The sequence below is a fragment of the Pristiophorus japonicus genome, chromosome 13 (genome assembly GCF_044704955.1).
Source record: "Pristiophorus japonicus isolate sPriJap1 chromosome 13, sPriJap1.hap1, whole genome shotgun sequence".
NCBI classification, from domain to species: Eukaryota; Metazoa; Chordata; class Chondrichthyes; family Pristiophoridae; genus Pristiophorus; species Pristiophorus japonicus.
The window spans coordinates 175,129,607-175,151,111 of NC_091989.1; the positions used below are offsets into that span (position 1 = coordinate 175,129,607).

The 21,505-nt window shown below is 49.6% G+C and overlaps 1 protein-coding gene across 1 annotated transcript in view; it reads right to left on the bottom strand.

Annotated features, from left to right (window-relative positions):
• The window catches only part of LOC139278981 (dynein light chain roadblock-type 2), a 61,895-nt gene extending 41,792 nt beyond the window's left edge, over positions 1 to 20,103 (bottom strand). Inside the window, exons 1-2 of the mRNA XM_070898279.1 lie at positions 20,022 to 20,103; positions 10,261 to 10,336 (exon numbers count right to left, since the gene is read on the bottom strand). Of these exons, the coding sequence (XP_070754380.1) occupies positions 10,261 to 10,336; positions 20,022 to 20,024 (79 nt within the window). The 5' untranslated portion in view covers positions 20,025 to 20,103. The remainder of the gene's footprint in view (positions 1 to 10,260; positions 10,337 to 20,021) is intronic.
• Between the last annotated feature and the right edge of the window lie 1,402 nt (positions 20,104 to 21,505).

Consider the following 21,505-nt stretch of genomic DNA (forward strand, 5'->3'; position numbering starts at 1 on the left):
CAGTGTACCATATTTTGGGGGGTGGGGGAAGAAACTGCAACCGAGTGACACCACATCAGTCACTGCAGCTCCCCAGAGGGCAGAAAATTTGACCTGTGCTAACTGGTCCATGTATTGTTACTATTGTTCAAACAGGGAGCAGAAGACCTGGAAGATGCAAGTAGGAGACCAGGAGAGTGATACTGGGCCAGGAGTAAGTGATTGAACTCTCCATAGTGAGCCAAACACCATCCACAATAATGCGCGGAGACAAAGATCTTACTTTCAACATCCAAAAAGAGTATAGAAGCGGCATTTTTTTGGTAGCATTTTAGTTTGAAATTCTGGGAGACAGATATGTGAATCAGCTCCCAGCTCTATACCATCAATTCAATTCTGGGCACCACACTTCAGGAAGAATGTCAAGGCCTTGAGAAGAGCGCAGAAGAGATAAAAACAGAAATTTTCAGTGCAGAAGGAGGCCATTTCGGCCCATCGTGTCTGTGCCAGCCGACAATGAGCTGCACGGCCCTTCGTTAGCAGTCCTAAAGGTTACATACAAACCCATGAACAATGACAGAAAGGCAAAGAGCACCCAGCCCAACACCATTCTGCCCCACACCACTGCAACATCCCTTATACAAAAACATCTACACTCCACCCCAACCGGAGCCATGTGATCTCCTGGGAGAGGCAAAAAAAGAGATAAAAATCCAGGCCAATTTAGGGAGAAAAAATCTGGGAAAATTCCTCTCCAGGCGATCGAAACTAGTCCAGATCATCACCCTGGCCATATTCTATTCCCTGCAGTACTTACCATTATATCTGACAAAAGGTCATCTAGTCTAATCCCAATTACCAGCTCTAGGTCCGTAACTCTGCAGGTTACAGCACTTTGTGCCCATCCAACCATCTCTTAAAAGTGGTGAGGGTTTCTGCATCCACCACTCTTCCAGGCAGCGAGTTCCAGATCCCCATAACCCTCTGCGTAAAGAAACCCCCCCTCAAATCCCCTCTATAAATCTTCCCACAACCCTCTTAAAACTATGCTCCCTTGTAATCGCCCCCTCCACCAATGGAAATAGACCCTTACCATCCACTATGTCCAGGCCCCTCAATATTTTAAAAGCCTCGATGAGATCTCCTCTCAAACTCCTCTATTCCAATGAGAATAAACCCAGCCTATCCAATCTGTCCTCATAACTAAGATTCTCCATTCCAGGCAGCATCCTAGTACATCTCCTCTGCACCCTCTCTGGTGCAATTACGTCCTTCCTATACTATCGCGACCAGTACTCCAATTGTAGCCTAACCCAAGTATTATACAATTTAAGCATAACCTCCGTGCTCTTATATTTTATGCCTTGATTAATAAAGGCAAGCATTCCATATGCCTTCTTAACCAACTTATCCACCTGGCCTGCTACTTTCAGGGATCTGTGGACCAATGGTGGAGCTGTTGGAGGCGTGGCCTATTCACTTGGAGCTGTGTTGCAGTGAGAGAAGGAGCTCCCTGCTGTTGCTCCTGCCTGGAAGGCCATTGGGAGCCCTGTGAAACAGCCCAGGAAGAGGAGGAAGGGGCTTACTACAATTCCAATTCATCCAGAGGGAGAAGAGGAGAGTAGAAAATTCAACATCATTACTACTTTTACAAAGAGTTGGAGAGGGGGAAAAGAACAACTATCCAGTGTGGAAGGAGGGAAAGACTTCATCATCAAAACGTGGGTGTATTGGTGCATTCCCCAAAAGACTTTGTTATATCGGTAGGGGGAGGAAAGAAGACTTGCTAGAGGGCCGGAACATCGCGGGGGTTGTGTGCGTGTGGAAGTGTGTGTGGGGGTCTTGCTAAATAACTAGGCCCCACACACCACTGAAGCACCCCTCCCCCATTGCCTAGCCTGGGATAGCTGGAGCTACCTGGCTGAAGACTGATTAACATCATTGGGAGTGTGTGCCAGGGAGGCTCCAGCTGCCCTAGGTGAAGACATCTTCTCCCCCCCCACCCGAAGACTATCTACAAAGACTGTTTTGTTTGCCATCTGGGAAGCGCACAAAAAAAAAACCACCCATCACTGTGAGGGGAGACCTGCCCTCACAGCTTCCCTCTTTCCCACCCCCCCTCTCTCTCTCTGTCACTCTCTCTGAAAGCCCCTTTCTCCGAATTGGGAAAATCAATTATAAGACAACTGAGCAGAGGGAGCAAGGCCCCTCCCCAATCGTCAACTAGGGGAGAGGTGTGCCTCTTTCAGAGCTCCCTCTGCTCAAACACCAACGAGGCCAATTTAAGAACATTAAGGCCTGTGACTTTGGGGTGGGTGTAGCCCTTTAAGGGACCCCGTGATGGTGACCCCATCCACGCCGGTGGCAGGGCCAGCTAAGACATATGCGCAGGCGGCATCCACATCCACGGCGCCTCCTGCTGCCCTGCCACCATTTAAAATAATTACAAAAAAAACACGGGGTCAAGAGCTACACTCACCCCACTATGAGCATTGAGGAGTGCGTGCGGGCAATGGCTGGGATAGTCGGCCCCTCGGCCATTGTCGCAGCCTCCAAAATGTCTGGGAAGGCGGTGTTCTTCCTGGGGTCGGAGCGGGCGGTGTCCCTGGCCATTGAAAAGGGGCTCACGGTGGGCGGGACGTTCCTGCCGGTGGACCCTCACGAGGACACCGCGCAGAGGGTCATCGTGTCGAACGTCCCGCCCTTTGTTCCCGCTGAGCTCCTCCTCCCTCACCTGCACCAACTGGGGGAGGTAAGGTCGGGGATTAACCCCATACCGCTCGGCCTCAGGGAGACCAGCCTGCGCCACGTGTTCTCCTTCCGCCGCCAGCTCTTTGTCCGGCTGGCGCGGGAGGAGACAACAGAGGGATCATTTAATGTGGTGCACGAGGGGACTGCCGACCGCGTCTTCTGGACGTCGGACGGCGTGCGGTGCCATGCCTGTAGGGAGGTGGGGCACGTTCGCAAGAAGGCGGCCAAGGCTGGCGCCGCCGCCACCCCTCCCCCCAGTTGCGTCCGCGAAGCGGGAGCCGTAGGTGCGCGGACATCGTCGGAGGCCTTTGTATTCACGGCCTCCGGCAGGGGGGAGGAAGAGCGTCCGACCGAAAAGGCGGCGCGGAGGAAGGCGAAACATCTCGAGGCGGGTCCCCTCAGTGCGCCAGACACTCTGATCACCGCGCTCAGCCCAACCCTGTCACCGGCGAGCGCGGGGTGCCCTGAGCCCGTGCCCTTGACCATTACCGCAGAGGGGCTTGGGCGCGGGCAAGAAAAGGAAAAGGGGGGAGTGGAGCAGGGGGCCTCGGCAGACATGGAGGTCTCCCTGCCTCCGCGCCCCCCCAGGAACAAAAGGAGGCGCCGCTCCAATGAGGCAGAGGGGGAACAACATCCCTCCGCGGAGGAGTCGGTGTCCGCCACGGGTCCCGCGTCCCCCACCAGCACCCCCAAACTGCGCCGTAGGCGAGAGGAATCTGTCCCCGGGGAGGGTGGGGCAGTTGAGGCTGCCCAGCCTCTGCCTCCCGGGGATGGCGTGGAAGATCTGCCTGTCATGGGGTGCATGGGGCCAGCGGAGGAATGCGTTGCCGCCGGGTCGAGCGTCCCAGGGACTGAGGCGGGCGGGCCAAAAAGGCCGAACCTGAGCCCGCCCAGCCAATATCCAACTTCCCCCGGGACTTGCACGACTCGGCAGAAAATGAAAATGTAAAAATTTTTAATATACATCCACACGCTGGGCCGGGGGGTGGCGGCGGGGAGGGGGGGGGAAGAACACCAACCCTCGCCCCCTACTTTGGAGCTGGGGTACTTGGAGGACCTGGAGAATTTCTTTGGCCAGGTCTCTCCATGTTCTCCGGTTCCTGGGGCGGAGGAGGAACCCCTTCCGCTGTCGCTTCCTGACCCAGCACCACTTTTAAAAGAGCCCAGTGGGGACTCCTCTGCCGACGATCCTGGGGGTGGGATCGGGGCAGAGCCAGGACCGGCTGCTGGCGGCGACCTCCCGGAGGGGGACGAGGGAGAAGATCTAGAGTCCATCACCAGTGAGGCGTGGATCTCCTCGTGCCCGCCGCCGAGTCCCCCCTCATTCCTGTAAAGGAACTCCGGGACTTTTTGGTCCAGAGCCAGGGTCGCCGCAACAGAGTCCATCTGGCCCGGGAAAGATGGTCCAAGCCGGGGCTGTTCATCGCGTCCGTCCGCGCCGCCGCTAAAACCATGGCCGCGGGCGGGCCCTTATCAAAGGCGCAAGGCCTTGAGCTGAGCCGGCTCAAAGGGTTCCTCGCTGGGCTGCTGAGGGAGTGGAGGTCAATAAACGACTCCACTCCCCCCCCCCCCCCACCCCCACAATAGGTTAGGTAGAGGTTGCACTATGCTTTTGTCATGAAGATAACCATAGCCAGCCTCAACATCAACGGCGGCAGAGAGGCACGCCGTAGATTTAACAATTTTTCGCTCCTGCGGGAGGGGAAATATGCGGTGTGCTTCCTGCAAGAAACCCACACCGTTCCGGGAGACGAAGCCATGTGGCTCCTGGAATGGCAAGGAGAGGTCCGCATGAGCCACCTCACCGCCACTTCTTGTGGGGTGGCCATCTTGCTGGCCCCGCATTTTCAGCCGGAAATCTTGGGGGTCGAGGAGCCCGTGCCAGGCCGCTTGCTGCATGTCACGGTTCGCCTGGGGGACATGCCGCTCCATCTCGTGAACGTGTACGCCCCTCAGCCCGGCCTGCAGCAAGCGCGCTTCTTGGCTCCGTCGACATCGGTGACTGCATTGTCCTCGGGGGGGGGATTTTAACTGCACCCTCGAGGCGAGGGACCGCTCCGGTGCCCCGCAGAGCATGACGGCGATCGAGAAGTTGAGGGACCTGGTCGGGTCCTTCGACTTGGTGGACGTCTGGCGAAATCTCCACCCCGACTCCAGCGCCTTTACTTGGGTGAGGCCTGGAGTAGGATGGTCCAGAATCGACCGCCTTTACGTGTCTCGGGCGTATGTTTCCTGCGTCCCGGCGGCCTCCATGCGGCCGGTGGCGTGTTCGGACCACTACCTGGTGTGGGCGGAGCTCGCTTCGCTCCGCACGAGGGCGGGGTCCGCATACTGGCATTTTAACAACCAGCTGCTGGAGGACGTGCGGTTCCAGGACTCGTTCCGTCGTTTCTGGGCCGACTGGAGAAGGAAGCAGTGGGGCTTCCCCTCCTTGAGGCTATGGTGGGACGTGGGCAAGGTTCACGTCCGCGTCTTCTGTCAAGAGTATGCGAGGGGGTCGACCAAGAGGCGGGCGGCCAGGGTCGGGCGCCTAGAAAAAGAGGTGCTCGACCTGGAGTCCCGTCTCGGTCAAGTCGTCGAGGATCCGGCCCTGCAGACGGTGTACGAAGCGAAGAAGGCCGCGCTGAAGAACCTTCAGCTCGTCGGGTCCCGAGGCGCGTTCGTGAGGGATCTGGACCGCGGCTCCCCCTTCTTCTAATCGCTGGAAAAAAGACAGTGTCCGTAAGCTGCTCTTGACGCTGCTGGCCGACGACGGCTCTCTCGTCTCGGATCCGGAGGGCGTCAACAACAGGACCCGTGAATATTATGGAGCTATGTTCTCTCTGGATCTGTCCAGCGAGGAAGCGCGTAGAGTTTTGTGGGAGAACCTGCCGAAGGTCCTCCCGGAGTTCGGCGAAAATCTGGAAGCTCCGCTAAGCCTGGCGGAGCTGACCGGCGCCCTCGACCGGCACTCGAGGGGAAAAGCCCCGGGGCTGGACGGGCTGACCATGGAGTTCCACAGGGCGTTCTGGGACGTCCTGGGGGGCGACTACTCGCGGGTCCTGGGGGAAAGTCTGGCGACCGGGGAGATGCCCCTTTCTTGGCGCAGGGCAGTCATCGTCCTGCTGCCCAAGAAGGGCGATCTCCGCCTCCTTAAGAACTGCCGCCCGGTCTCCCTCCTCAGCACGGACTACAAAATCTTTGCCAGGGCGATGTCTGCTCGCCTTGGCGCCGTGCTGGACCACATGATCCACCCCGACCAGTCCTACACGGTCCCGGGCCGGACAATCCACGATAACATCCATCTGGTCCGGGACCTCATCCATCATTCCCAGGAGGCTGGTCTGTCGGTCGTCTTCCTATCTCTCGACCAAGAGAAGGCGTTCGACAGGGTGGATCACGACTATCTGTTCGAGACTCTGCGCGCTTTCGGGTTCGGGACACATTTCGTCGCCCGGGTCCGACTTTTGTACGCCGCCGCGGAGTGTCTGATTAAGGTTAATGGGTCCTTGACGGCGCCCCTTCGCTTTGGGAGAGGGGTGCGCCAGGGATGCCCCATGTCCGACCAGTTATATGCCATCTGCGTGGAGCCTTTCCTGCGCCTCCTACGGATGAGGTTGACGGGACTGGCTCTACATCCTCTCGGCTTACGCCAATGACGTGCTCCTCGCGGTAGAGGATCCCGCTGACCTGCGGAGGATGGGTGAGTGCCAAGAGATTTACTCGGCCGCATCCTCCGCCAGGATCAACTGGGAGAAATGTTCCGGACTCCTGATGGGTCAGTGGCAGGTGGGCTCCCTGCCGGAGGAGCTCAGGCCTTTTGCCTGGAGCACGACCCATCTCCTCTACCTGGGAGTCTATCTTAGCCCCGACGAGGAAGCCTGGCCGGCGAACTGGCAAGAGCTGGAGGCCAAGGTCGCCGCTCGCCTAGGGCGCTGGACAGGACTGCTCCGAGTGCTGTCCTACAGGGGTCGAGTGCTAGTCATAAACCAGCTGGTGGCCGCCATGCTGTGGTACCGGCTGGTCACTTTGACCCCTCCCCCTGCGTTTGTCACCAAGATACAGAGAAGCTGGTGGACTTCTTCTGGAACAACAGGAAGCACTGGGTCTCTGCCGCGGTCTTGAGTCTCCCGCTTGGGGAGGGCGGTCAGTCGTTGGTGTGCGTCAGCACCCAGCTTGCGACTTTCTGTCTTCAGACCCTGCAGAGATACCTTTACGTCGAGCCCCCTCCTAGGTGGCGTGCTCTGGCGACGTATTTCTTCCGCCAGCAGCACGGCCTCAACTACGACACGCAGCTCCTGTTTGTGAGCATGGGGGGGGGGCGTCAGGACCGCCGTCCAGGAGCTGCCTGTCTTTTACAAGGAACTCACCAGGGTCTGGAACAAAATCTCCACCAAGCGCAGCTCTCCACCGGCTGGGCTGGAGTGGCGGCCGTCCTGCAGGAGCCGCTGCTCGGAAATCCGTACCTCCACGACCGAGGTTTTAGGTGGCAGTCGGACAAGAGGGCTGTGGCTGGTGAGGTGACCAGGGTCAGGGACCTGCTCGATGGCGGAGGAGCGGGCTGGATGGCGCCAGACACGCTGGCGCGGCGCCTAAATTCGGCCGACGTCCGCCGCGCGGCCGATGCCATCGAGTCGCTAAAAACAGCTCTGGGCCCTGACTCCGTTAGGTGCATCGAGGAGACTCAAGCACGTGGGGAGATCCCGTCCGAACTGACCCCCCGTCCGGACGGAATTCCTCATCAGCGCCAAACCCCGGAACCTCCCTCGGGAGCCAGCGCCTCACAACTTGAGCCGCCTCGGGGAAATCCCCTCCGTGCCTTTCAGTTCCGCGCGGAGGGGTTTCCTGTACGGGCTGCTCCTGCACACTCTCAACTTTGCCATCCTCGCCTGCCGTCCGGACACGCCATGGCGTACCATCTTGCCGTCTGGAGGAGGCGGGGGTCCCCGATGGAGGGCACTCTACGCGGGAGTCCTCCCACTATTTATCGGGGACTTGGACTGGAGGGTGGTGCACAGAGCAGTGCCGTGCAATAAATTTTTAAGCCGGTTCACGGGCTCCCAGGCCACCTGCAATTTCTGCGGTCTGGAAGAGTCCGTGTTCCATGTTTTTATCGAATGCACAAGGTTGCAGCCCCTGTTTTATTATTTAAAGGGGCTGCTCCTGAAATTCTGGCTGCACTTTAGTCCCACACTCCTGATCTTTGGGCACCCTGTGCGGAGGGGAGCGTGTAGGTCCGAGGGCCTCCTCGTAGGACTGCTCCTAGGCACGGCCAAGGGTGCCATCAGCCGGTCCAGGCAGCGGGCGGTCAAGGTGGTCGTTCAGCCTGACTGCCTGCCTCTCTTCCGCGCGTACATCCGCGCCAGGGTGTCCTTGGAGATGGAGCACACGGTGTCCACCGGTACGCTCGCGGCCTTCCGCGAGAGGTGGGCACCGGAGGTACTGGAGTGCATCATCACGCCCGGCAACCAAATTTTAATTTGATTTTATGTTTTAAAGTTTAATTTGTTTTAATTGCCGGTGTTTTTAGTGTCCCCCTCCCCTTTTATAGGGGGCACTTGGAGAAAAAAAAATATATGATTTTAGTGCCCTAAAAAAACCAAAAGAAAACACAAAAAAAGGGCCTTGAAAATGTTTGGTGTGAGGGGGACACGATTTAATGTTTTAGTTTCCTCCCAAAAAGAGTTCTGTGGACAAGCACGCCAAGGTCCCTTTGTTCATCTACATTATTAAGTGGCCCTTTCCTTATTAGCCCTCCCAAAGTGCATCACCTCACACTTATCTGAATTAAATTCCATTTGCCACTGCTCTGCCCACCTTACCAGTGGATTGATATCCTCCTGCCGCCCATGACTTTCCTCTTCATTATCAACCACACAGACAACTTTAGTGTCGTCATCTGCAAACTTCTTGATCATACTCCCTATATTCAAATCTAAATCGTTGATATGTACCACAAAAAGCAAGGGACCCAGTACTGAGCCCTGCGGAAACATCCTTCCAGTCACAAATACATCCATCAATCATTATCCTTTGTTTCCTACCTGCAAGCCAATTTTGGATCCAACTTGCCACGTTGCCCTGGATCCCATGGGCTTTAACCTTCATGACCTGTCTACCAGGCGGGACCTTATCAAAAGCCTTGCTAAAGTCCATATATACTACATCGTACGTACTACCCTCATTGACCCTCTCGATTACCTTCTCAAAAAAATCCAATCAGGTTAGTCAAACACGATCTTCCCTTAACAAATCCATACTAACTGTCCCTAATTAATCCTTGCCTATCCAAATGCAGATTTATCCTGTCTTTCAGGATTTTTTCCAATAATTTTCCCACCACTGACGTTAGGCTTGTAATTACTCGGTCTATCCTTTTTCCCTTCTTAAACAAGGGCACTACACTAGCTGTTCTCCAATCCTCCGGCACCATGCCCATATCCAAAGACGACTGGAAAATGATGGTCAAGGCCTCTGCTATTTCCTCTTTTACTTTGCTCAACAACCTGGGATGCATTTCATCCGGGCTTGGGGACTTATCTACTTTCAAACCCCTTAATACTTCCTCTCTCTCTATATTTATTTCATCCAGAATATCACACTCCTCCTCTATAGCAGTATCTGCATTACCTCTTTCCTTTGTGAAAACAGATGCAAAGTATTCGTTAAGGACCCTACCAACATCTTCAGCCTCCTCACAAAGATTACCTTCATGGTCTCGAATAGTGCCTACCCTTTCCTTAGCTCCTTAGTTACCCTCTTAACTCTTAATTGAACATCTTAGGGTTTTCCTTAATTTTACTGGCCAAGAATTTCTTATGCTCTCTCTCAGCATTCCTAATATCCTTTTACCAGATTTACGAGAATGATACCAGGGGTGAGGGGCTATAATCTAGAGCTGGGGTTGTTCTCCTTAGAGCAGAGAAGGTTAAGAACAGATTTGATAAAGGTGTTCAAAATCATGAATGGTTTTGATAGAGTAAATGAGAAACTGTTCCCAATGGCAGAAGCATCAGTAACCAGAAGACACAGATTGAAGACAATTTTTTTTTTTTTTTTAAAAACGGTGGATTATGATGATTTGGAATGCACTACCTGAAAAGGTGGTTGGAAGCAGATTCAAAAGTAAAATTAAAAAAAGAGAATTGAATAAATACTTGGAAGGGAAAAATACACACGGCTATGGGGAAAGAGCAGGGGAGTGGGATTAATTGCACAGGCACGATGAACAGTTTCTCCTTATTTACTTTATCTAAACCATTCATGATTTTGAACACCTATCAAACCACCTCTTAACCTTTGCTGCTCTGAGATCTCCTTTTATGCTATATAATTCTGCAAACTCCTTTGCCACATCGGCAGACTTGTCGACCCATGAATAACTGGATGTACAAATCTACCACTACGTTAACGAAGCCGATTTGTGGACTCTGGTCTCCTGGATCCAAATTATAATGACAGGAATATAAAAGCAGCTCTGTACGTCGTGTTATAGGTCTGGGTGTATACAGCAACTTAGAAATGCATTAAGACATATAAAGAGCAACATACCTTCTGAGTTCACAACTATAGTGCCAATCACACCTTTGTGAGATTGAATCCTCTTCAGAGTTTCCTCTACCTCACTCTGTAAATGAGAGAAAATAGATTAATACAAGATGGCATTAGACAGATTTTAAGTGTGTTGACTGGTATAATAATGATTAAGAACTTGAGGATGTGGAAACCTTCAGGATAGAACTAATGGCCTGCTATAAAGAGTTCTGTTACAGTGTATTTAATTTTAAGATTTTGAAATGTGAATATAGAGTGGACGAGACTAAACTAAATCGAGATATTAAAAAGTACTTGGATGTGCACTAAGTGCCATAACCTACAAGACCACAGACCAACAGCTGGAAAGTGAGATAAGGCTGGATAGCTCGTCGGCCAGTGCGGGCATGATGGGCCAAAATGGCCTCCTTCCATGCTGTAAATTTCTATGATTCTATAAGTGAGAGAAAAGTACATAAAAAAAGCAAACAAAAAAGTGTGAAGAGAAAGACTGCAGAGCCAAGCAGGGCAATGAAAGAGAAATCACAAAGTAAGAAAGACAACACGACTCAATGGGAAGTGAGCCACAAGAAGCAGCAAGTACCCAAGAGACAAGGAGACATTTGGGAAAAACCTTGATTCAAGTCAGCAGTGAGCAAACAGCACTGTAAAAGTATTGAGCCCAAGGAAAGTATAAAGTTTATAATTCCACACGAATGCAAATATTTCAACCGTGGCCAACCCACCTGAGAAAGGTACTTGCTCAAATTAAAGGGTGGTGCTGCAATGACATACATCTTGATGGCTATCTCAAAAGTAGACTTGGCAAGAGGCCAGGAAATAGGCTGTTCGACCAGTTCGATTGGGAAAATAGCACGTGGAGGGGAAGAAATACCACAAAAGCAAAAGCAAGGAAAACAAAAATCTACTCGTGATATGTAAAGAGATTAAAACTCATTCCAATAAATATAGCAGCCAAGAATCCTAATAAACTAATCAAAGATCCTAGAGCAATTCTACACTCTTCTCAATTGCAATAAATGATCAATGTATGCTCTAAACTTAACTTCTTAAACCTCGATCAGCATTTGATACTCAGAAATATGAACAAATGAATTTTTCTTGAAACACACTCTTTTCACCCACTGGTAATGCTAGGATTGGAAACAGCAGTGACAGAACTCTTAAGCCACACTAAGCTGGCAGCTGGCTACATCACGAAACGTGCTGTGCGACACATAGGGACAAAAGTACAGAACATTACCAAAAGTTTAAAGGAGTCAGACAGCCAACCCTTCCAGAAACATTTCAGTTGGGCTCGCATTATTCTGGAATCAGAGTACACAGATGCATACAATGTCGCTTTCAGAGATGATACATGGGCATGGCTATCAAAGGAATAATTAGAAAAAACAAGTGGCTTTGAAATGTGCTTTACCACTTGTAATTCCCTCCGAAATGTCAGATAACTAGCAAGGAAAGAGTAGGGAGTAGAGGCATCAACCACCACGCCCGCCCCACCGCCCCGCCAACCAAAATCGGGGTGCAAAAAAATTTACAGCTGGGTCAGAGTCAGCTGTGGCTCAGTTGGTAGCAACCTCCCCTCTGAACCAGAAGGTTGTGGGTTCAAGTCCCTCTCCAGATACTTGAGCCCAAAAATCGAGGCTGACACTGCAGTGCTATGCCGAGGGAGTGCTGTGCCGAGGGAGTGCTGTGCCGTATCTCAGTTGGGACGTTAAACCGAGGCCCTGTCTGCTCCTTCAGGTGGATGTGAAAGATCCCATGGCACTATCCTGGTGTCTTGACCAATATTTATCCCACAAATCAACATCACTAAAAAAAAAGATTATGTGGTTACCATGTTGCTGTTTGTGGGAGCTTGCTGTGCGCATATTGGCTGCTGCGCGCATATTGGCTGCTGCGTTTCCCACATTACAACAGCAACTACACTTCAAAAAAATACTTCATTGGCTGTAAAGCGCTTTGGGATGTCCAGTGGTCGTGAAAGGCGCTATATAAATACAAGTCTTTCTTTTTTTCTTGGATGCATTCTTTCAATATGTGCTATTCCTAGCATCTGTAAACAATGCAGGAGGAAGTGTGCAATAAAATATGTAGGTTTCATTTCAAACTTTTTTTTTAAATTCCCCTTCCCATCATTTCCATGCTCTTCTGAGAAGTCAGGCAGATACGATGCAATGACAGTGACACTCCAATTTTCGCTCTCCCTCAAGGGAAACACCATAATTTCACTTAGCCCTTCACCGGATAGCGCTGAAATCCAGGTTGGTAGTTAACAATCCATATTCTATTGCACTGTGGAACAGCATCTAACCTGTCCAGTCCCGTCAGAATCTTATACGTTTCTATGAGATCCCCTGTCATCCTTCTAAACTCCAGTGAATAAAGGCCCAGTTGATCCAGTCTCTCCTCATATGACAGTCCAGCCATCCCGGAGACCAGGGCAGAGAAAGCAGAAAGGCAGGGGGTGGGGGGGGGGGGAAAGAATAAAAACATGTACTTACTGTATGCAAGATGCACTGGAGCAGAAAAAAGGGATTGGGCCCAAATGTCGAATGTTGCATCAGAATTAACAGGCAACTAATCATGAATGTACAATCTTTACCAAAGACAACAACTTTTATTTATATTGCAGATAACACTATGCTGGGTGGCGGTGTGAGCTGTGAGGGGAACGCCAAGAGGCTGCAGGGTGACTTGGACAGGTTAGGCGAGTGGGCAAACGCATGGCAGATGCAGTATAATGTGGATAAATGTGAGGTTATCCACTTTGGGGCAAAAACACAAAGGCAGAATATTATCTGAATGGCTGCAGATTAGAAAAAGGGGAGGTGCAACGAGACCTGGATGTCATTGTGCATCAGTCATTGAAAGTTGGCAGGTACAGCAGGCGGTGAAGGCAGCAAATGGTATGTTGGCCTTCATAGCTAGGAGGTTTTGAGTACAGGAGCAGGGAGGTCTTACTGCAGTTGTACAGGGCCTTGGTGAGGCCTCACATAGAATCAAAGAAAATAGGTGCAGGAGTAGGCCACTCGGCCCTTCGAGCCTGCACCACCATTCGATAAGATCATGGCTGATCATTCCCTCAGTACCCCTTTCCTGCTTTCTCTTCATACCCCTTGATCCCCTTAGCCGTAAGGGCCATATCTAACACCCTCTTGAATATATCCAATGAACTGGCATCAACAACTCTCTGCGGCAGGGAATTTCACAGGTTAACAACTCTGAGTGAAGAAGTTTCTCCTCATCTCAGTCCTAAATGGCCTATCCCTTATCCTCAGACTATGTCCCCTGGTTCTGGACTTCCCCAACATCGGGAACATTCTTCCCGCATCGAACCTGTCCAGTCCCGTCAGAATCTTATACATTTCTATGAGATCCCCTCTCATTCTTCTAAACTCCAGTGAATAAAGGCCCAGTTGATCCAGTCTCTCCTCATATGACAGTCCAGCCATCCCTGAAATTAGTCTGGTGAACCTTCGCTGCACTCCCTCAATAGCAAGAGCGTCCTTCCTCAGATTCGGAGACCAAAACTGAACACAATATTCCAGGTGAGGCCTCACCAAGGCCCTGTACAACTTTAGTAAGACCTCCCTGCTCCGATACTCAAATCCCCGAGCTATGAAGGCCAACATACCATTTGCCTTCTTCACTGCCTGCTGTACCTGCATGCCAACCTTCAATGACTGATGAACCATGACATCCAGGTCTCGTTGCACCTCCCCTTTTCCGAATCTGCCGCCACTCAGGTAATATTCTGCCTTCTTGTTTTTGCCCCCAAAATGGATAACCTCACATTTATCCACATTATACTGCATCTGCCATGCATTTGCCCACTCATCGAACCTGTCCAAGTCACCCTGCAGCCTCTTAGCTCACACCGCCACCCAGTTTAGTATCACCTGCAAACTTGGAGATATTACACTCAATTCCTTCATCCAAATCGTTAATGTATATTGTAAAGAGCTAGGGTCCCAGCACTGAGCCCTGCGGCACTCCACGAGTCACTGCCTGCCATTCTGAAAAGGACCCATTTATCGCGACTCTCTGCTTCCTGTCTGCCAACCAGTTCTCTATCCACGTCAATACATTACCCGCGCTTTGATGTTGCACACCAATCTCTTGTGCGGAACCTTGTCAAAAGCCTTTTGAAAGTCCAAATACACCACATCCACTGGTTCTCCCTTGTCCATTCTGCTAGTTACATCCTCAAAAAATTCCAGCAGATTAGTCAAGCATGATTTCCCTTTCATAAATCCATGCTGGCTTGGACCGATCCTGTCACTGTTTTCCAAATACACTGCTATTTCATCCTGAATGATGGATTCCAACATTTTCCCCACTACTGATGTCAGGCTAACCGGTCTATAATTACCTGTTTTCTCTCTCCCTCCTTTTTTTAAAAAGTGGTGTTACATTAGCTACTCTCCAGTCCATAGGATCTGATGCAGAGTCGATAGACTGTTAGAAAATGATCACCAATGCATCCACTATTTCTAGGGCCACTTCCTTAAGTACTCTGGGATGCAGATGATCAGGCTCCAGGGATTTATCAGCCTTCAATCCCATCAATTTCCCGCCTAATAAGGATATCCTTCAGTTCCTCCTTCTCATAGACCCACTGTCCCCAAGTACATTCGGAAGATTATTTATGTCTTCCTTCGTGAAGACAGAACCGAAGTATTTGTTCAATTGGTCTGCCATTTCTTTGTTCCCCATTATAAATTCACCTGAATCCGACTGCAAGGGACCGTTGTCTCCACTAATCTTTTTCTCTTCACATATTTATAGAAACTTTTGCAGTCAGTTTTTATGTTCCCAGCAAGCTTCCTCTCATACTCTATTTTCCCCCTCTTAATTAAACCTTTAGTCCACCTCTATTGAATTCTAAATTTCTCCCAGTCCTCGGGTTTGTTACTTTTTCTAGCCAATTTATATGCTTCTTCCTTGGTTTTTACACTATCCTTAATTTTCCTTGTTAGCCACGGTTGAGCCACCTTCCCCGTTTTATTTTTACTCCAGACAGGGATGTACAATTGCTGAAGTTCATCCATGCAATGTTTAAATGTTTGCCATTGCTTATCCACCGTCAACCCCTTAAGTATCTTTTGCCAGTCTATTCTAGCCAATTCACACCTCATACTGTCAAAGTTACATAGAAACATAGAAAATAGGTGCAGGAGTAGGCCATTAAGCCCTTCTAGCCTGCACCGCCATTCAATGAGTTCATGGCTGAACATGCAACTTCAGTACCCCATTCCTGCTTTCTCGCCATACCCCTTGATCCCCTAATAGTAAGGATTTCATCTAACTCCTTTTGAATAGACCTTTCCTTAAGTTCAGGACCCTAGTTTCCGAATTAACTGTGTTACTCTCCAGCTTAATAAAGAATTCTATCATATTATGGTCACTCTTCCCCAAGGGGCCTCACACAACAAGATTGCTAATTAATCCCTTCTCATTACACATCACCCAGTCTAGGATGACCAGCTCCCTGGTTGGTTCCTCGACATATTGGTCGAGAAAACCATCTCTAATACACTCCAGGAAATCCTCCTCCACTGCATTGCTATTAGTTTGGTTAGCCCAATCAATATGTAGATTAAAGTCGCCCATGATAACTGCTGTACCTTTATTGCACACATCCCTAATTTCTTGTTTGAATCTGTCCCCAACCTCACTACTACTGTTTGGTGGTCTGTACACAGCTCCTACTAGCGTTTTAACCTCACTACTACTGTTTGGTGGTCTGTACACAGCTCCTACTAGCGTTTTCTGCCCTTTGGTATTCCGCAGCTCCACCCATACAGATTCCACATTATCCAGGCTAAAGTCCCTCCTTACAATTGCATTAATTTCTCTTTAACCAGCAATGCCACTCTGCCTCCTTTTCCTCTCTGCCGATCCTTCCTAAATGTTGAATACCCCTGGATGTTGAGTTCCCAGCCTTGGTCACCCTGGTCAGCCATGTCTCCGTGATGCCAATGACATCATATCCGTTAACTGTTGTCTGCGCAGTTAATTTGTCCACCTTATTAAGAATACGCCTCGCATTGAAGCAGAGCCTTCAGGCTTGTTTTTTTTAAAAACACACTTTGCCCCTTTAGAATTTTGCTGCAATGTGGCCCTTTTTGTTTTTTGCCCTGGGTTTCTCTGCCCTCCACTTTTACTATTTTCCTTTCTATCTTTCACTTCTGCCTCCATTTTATTTCTCTCCGTCTCCCTGCATTGGTTTCCATCCCCCTGCAATGTTAGTTTAACTCCTCCCCACTAGCAAACACTCCCCCTTGGACATTAGTTCCGGTCCTGCCCAGGTGCAGACCGTCCGGTTTGTACTGGTCCCACCTCCCCCAGAACCAGTTCCAAGGTCCCAGGAATTTGAATCCCTCCTTTTTGCACCATTCCTCAAGCCATGTATTCATCTGGGCTATCCTGCGATTCCTACTCTGACTAGCACATGGCACTGGTAACAATCCTGAGATTACTACTTTTGAGGTCCTACTTTTTAAATTTAGCTCCTAGCTCCCTAAATTAGTCTCATAGGACCTCATCCCGTTTTTTACCTATATCGTTGGTACCCATGTGCACCACAACAACTGGCTGTTCACCCTCCCTTTTCAGAACGTCCTTCACCCGCTCAGAGACATCCTTGACCCTTACACCAGGGAGGCAACATACCATCCTGGAGTCTCGGTTGAGGCCGCAGAAACGCCTATCTATTCCCCTTACAATCGAATCCCCTATCACTATAGCTCTCCCACTCTTTTTCCGGCCCTCCTGTGCAGCAGAGCCACCCACGGTGCCATGAACTTGGCTGCTGCTGCCCTCCCCTGATGAGTCATCACCCTCAACAGTACCCAAAGCGGTGTATCTGTTTTGCAGGGGGATGACCGCAGTAGACCCCTGCACTACCTTCCTTGCAGTGCTCTTCCTGTTGGTCACCCATTTACTATCTGGCTGTGTACTCTTTACCTGTGGGGAGATCAACTCACTAAACGTGCTATTCACATCATTCTCAGCATCGTGCATGCTCCAGAGTGAATCCACCCACAGCTCCAGTGCCGCAATGCGGTCCATCAGGAGCTGGAGGCGGATACACTTCCCGCATGCGTAGTCGTCAGGGACACCGGAAGCATCCCTGACTTTCCACATAGTACAGGAGGAGCATAACACGTGTCTGAGCTGTCCTGCCATGACTTAACCCTTAGATAAACTTAATTTGGCAACAATGCTAAATGTTACTTACTGATATAGAAAAAAAGAAAAACTACTTACCAATCACCAGTCAATCACTTACCTCCTTGGTTGTGATGTCACCTTTCGAATTCTTTCTACTTCTTTTTTGCCTCCCTACTGCAGCTGCTCCAGCTGGCCTCTTCGACTGACTGCTCAAACTCCTGCTGGCCTTTATAGGCCTCCCGAAATCCCCGGACTCGCGCTGCTCCGAGCTCCCGCCTCTCCGACTGACTGCTCGAACTCCTGCTGGCCTTTATAGGCCTCCCGAAATCCCCGGACTTGCGCTGCTCCGAGCTCGCGCCTCGCCGACTGACTGCTGTAATATTGTGTTCAGTTTTGGTCTCCTAATCTGAGGAAGGACGTTCTTGCTATTGAGGGAGTGCAGCAAAGGTTCACCAGACTGATTCCCGGGATGGCAGGACTGACATGAGGAGAGACTGGATCGACTGGGCCTGTATTCACTGGAATTTAGAAGGATAAGAGGGGATCTCATAGAAACATAAAATTCTGACAGAACTGGACAGGTTAGATGCAGGAAGAATGTTCCCAATGTTGGGGAAGTCCAGAACCAGAGGACACAGTCTCAGGATAAGGGACTGAGATGAGGAAAAACTTCTTCACTCAAAGTTGTTAACCTGTGGAATTCCTTACCACAGAGTTGTTGATGCCAGTTCGTTGGATATATTCAAGAGGGAGTTAGATATGGCCCTTACAGCTAAATGGATCAAGGGGTATGGAGAGAAAGCAGGAAAGGGGTACTGAGGTGAATGATCAGCCATGATCTTATTAAATGGTGGTGCAGACTCAAACGGCCAAATGGCCTACTCCTGCACCTATTTTCTACGTTTCTATATAGTACCTTTAACGTAGTAAAAGGTCCCAAGGTGCTTCTCACCAGTATTAGAAGACAGAACAGATAAATTTGACACCAAGCCACAAAAGAAATTAAGGCAGATGACTAAAAGCTTGGTTAAAGAGGTAGGTTTTAAGGAACATCTTAAAAGGAGGAGAGAGGTAGAGAAGCGGCGAGGTGTAGGGTGGCAGTTCCAGAACTTGGGGCCCAAACAGATGAGCAGTTGTCATGAGGGATGTTCAAGAGGGAAGAATTTGAGAAGTGGAGACATTTTGCATCAACAGTTTGTGTCCAAAAAAGGTACTTTTGGTGCAGGATGGGATTTACTGTAATTGAACCACTGTACTTAGTCTTTAGTCTTAAGGGCGGTACTGCTTTCAAACAAAGGTAGTTACAAAAGCAAATTTATAGGTGTCAGTTTAGAGATTTCCAACAAGCACAATTCTAATTATCATTGTTTTTATTTACGAGTGCATTATCCACCTCCAAGGATAAGGGCAGCAGGCGCATGGAAACACCAACACATCCAAGTTCCCCTCCAAATCACACATCTTCCTGACTTGGAAACCGATCGCCATTCCTTCATCGTCACTGGGTCAAAATCTTGGAATTTCCTCCCCAAGAGCACTGTGGGAGCACCTTCACCACATGGACTGCAGCAGTTCAAGGCGGCTCACCACCACCTTCTCAAGGGCAATTTGGGATGGGCAATAAATGCTGACTTTGCCAGTGACACCCACATCCACAAATTAATTTTTTTTTAAAACAATATTGTGATGATCTTGTCATTTTGAATTTTATCAGTAGAATTATCAACACCAATATGCTGTTGGTTGAAAAAAGCACTTTTGTCAATATGCAATGCTCTTAAATCAGTACCTCAAACTGCTCCTGACAGGCCCGCAATGACCAGCGATTTAACCTATTATTATACAGCTCAAAATTCTCTCTCTGCAACAACACATATTTGGAAGGCCAAAACCTGTAATCAGACTGCTAGGGGCTATTCTAAACGAATCATCATCATTCGTCATATACTGACAATAACTCACCATAACCACAATCCGAGTGACAAATAAATGAATTTGAAATTAATTTACCATATTGCTGAGTCGAAGATTCAGCTAATCCTTTATAGAAAAGAATCTGCACAGAGCACTTCCAGCAGCCCAGATATTTAAAAGGCGTGGTTGGGGTAATTAAACAAAATGTTGAAGCTCAGTTCTGCCTAAAAATCAATAGAGCTACAGAGAGAGAGAGAGAGAGAGAGAGAGTGAGAAAAAGAAAGAAAACCATTTTACAAAACCCATTCCCCAAAATATAAAATATAATTGCGATGAAAACTTGCCATTTAAACCGACAAAACAACTTTGTGGGTTGTTTTTTTTTGTTGTTGCTTTAAGCATAATTAAGCGGGGTGTGAGCAGAAGAGGCTGGGTCTGCGCGAACATAATGTTTAAAACACACACACAGTTAACCCAAACCCAATGGGTGAATGCAGTCATTGGGCCCAGTGCCGGACATTCACTGACAGACCCCGAGGGCCGGGAGGGCCAAAGCAGACACCACAACCTCGCTCGCAAACCCACTTGTTTCACCACCTTCTCTTCGATATAACAAGAGTACATTTTTTATCATACTGATTTTATATATATTTTTTTGTTTTTACCATCGTTTCCTCCCGAGATCCAGCAACGAAACAACACCCGCACCCGAGCGACGAACGGTTGCTAAGGGGAATCGGAAATGACCCTTGACTCGGATGTGCTCAGCTTGGGTGATGTCATGAAGCTGCATTGTTGGCCAATTGGTGTCAGGCCAGCTCTCAGTCGCTGTTGAAAGCCTTGAGTGTTGCATTAGGAAAGGCTCACTCAACCAATCATAGGATTACCACTGTTTGTCAAATCCAAAAGCTGATTAAGTCGGGTCAGGAGAGGGTGGAGGATCATGACTTGAGTTTGCCTTGACTCAGTGGGTAGGCACTCTCGCCTCGGAGTCAAATGTTTATGGGTTGAGCATCTAGGCTGACACTCCGGTGCAGATGACCAAATACTTGATCAAAGAGGTAGATCCTAAGCATCTTAAAAGAGGAAAGAGAGGCAGAAAGGTTTAGGCAGGGAGTTCCAGAGCTTGGGGCCTAGGCAACAGAAGGCACGGTCACCAATGGTTGAACGATTATAATCAGGGATGCTCAAGAGGGCAGAATTAGAGGAGCGCAGAAATTTCGGTGGGTGGGGCTGTAGGAGATTACAGAAATAGGGAGGGGCGAGGCCATGGAGGGATTTGAAAATAAGGATGAGAATTTTGAAATCAAGGTGTTGCTTAACCGGAAGCTAATGTAGGTCAGCAAGCACAGGGGTGATAGGAGAGTGGGACTTGGTGCGAGTTAGGACATGGGCAGCTGAGTTTTGGATGACCTCAAGTTTACGCAAAGTAGAATGGAGGAGGCCAGCCAGGAGTGCGTTAGAGTAGTCAAGTCTAGAGGTAACAAAGGCATGGTTTCAGCAGATGAGCTGAGGTGGGGCGGAGAAGGGCAATGTTACAGAGGTGGAAATAGATGGTTTTAGTTATGCTGCGGATATGTGGTCGGAAGCTCATTTCAGGGTCAAATATGACACCTAGATTGCGAACAGTTTGGTTCAGCCTCACACAGATGCTAGGGAGAGGGATGGAGTCGGTGGCTAGGGAACAGAGTTTGTGGCGGGGACCAAACACAATGGCTTTGGTCTTCAAAATATTTAATTGGGAGAAAATTTCTGCTCTGGATGTGGGACAATTCAGAGACTGGAGGGTCGAGAGAAGTGGTGGTGAGGTAGATCTGGGTGTCATCGGCGTACATATGGAAACTGACGTCGTGCATTCGGATGATGTGGCCAAGGGGGAGCATATGGATAAGAAATAGGAGGGGGCCAAGGATAGAACCTTGGGGGCACCAGAGATAACGATGTATAGTGGGAAGAGAAGCCATTGTAAGTGATAATGATAGAAATTAATTGAAAGACTTAACAACTACTCTGTTCAAATCATTATTCACAGAGGTAATTGGTGGGGGTTAAAAAATGTTTATTCCTGCTTTTGCCAACTTGGTTGGAGGCATGCCTGAAGGTTTGATAATGCAATGTCTACAAGCATTGTTTGCCTTCTAAAGTTTGG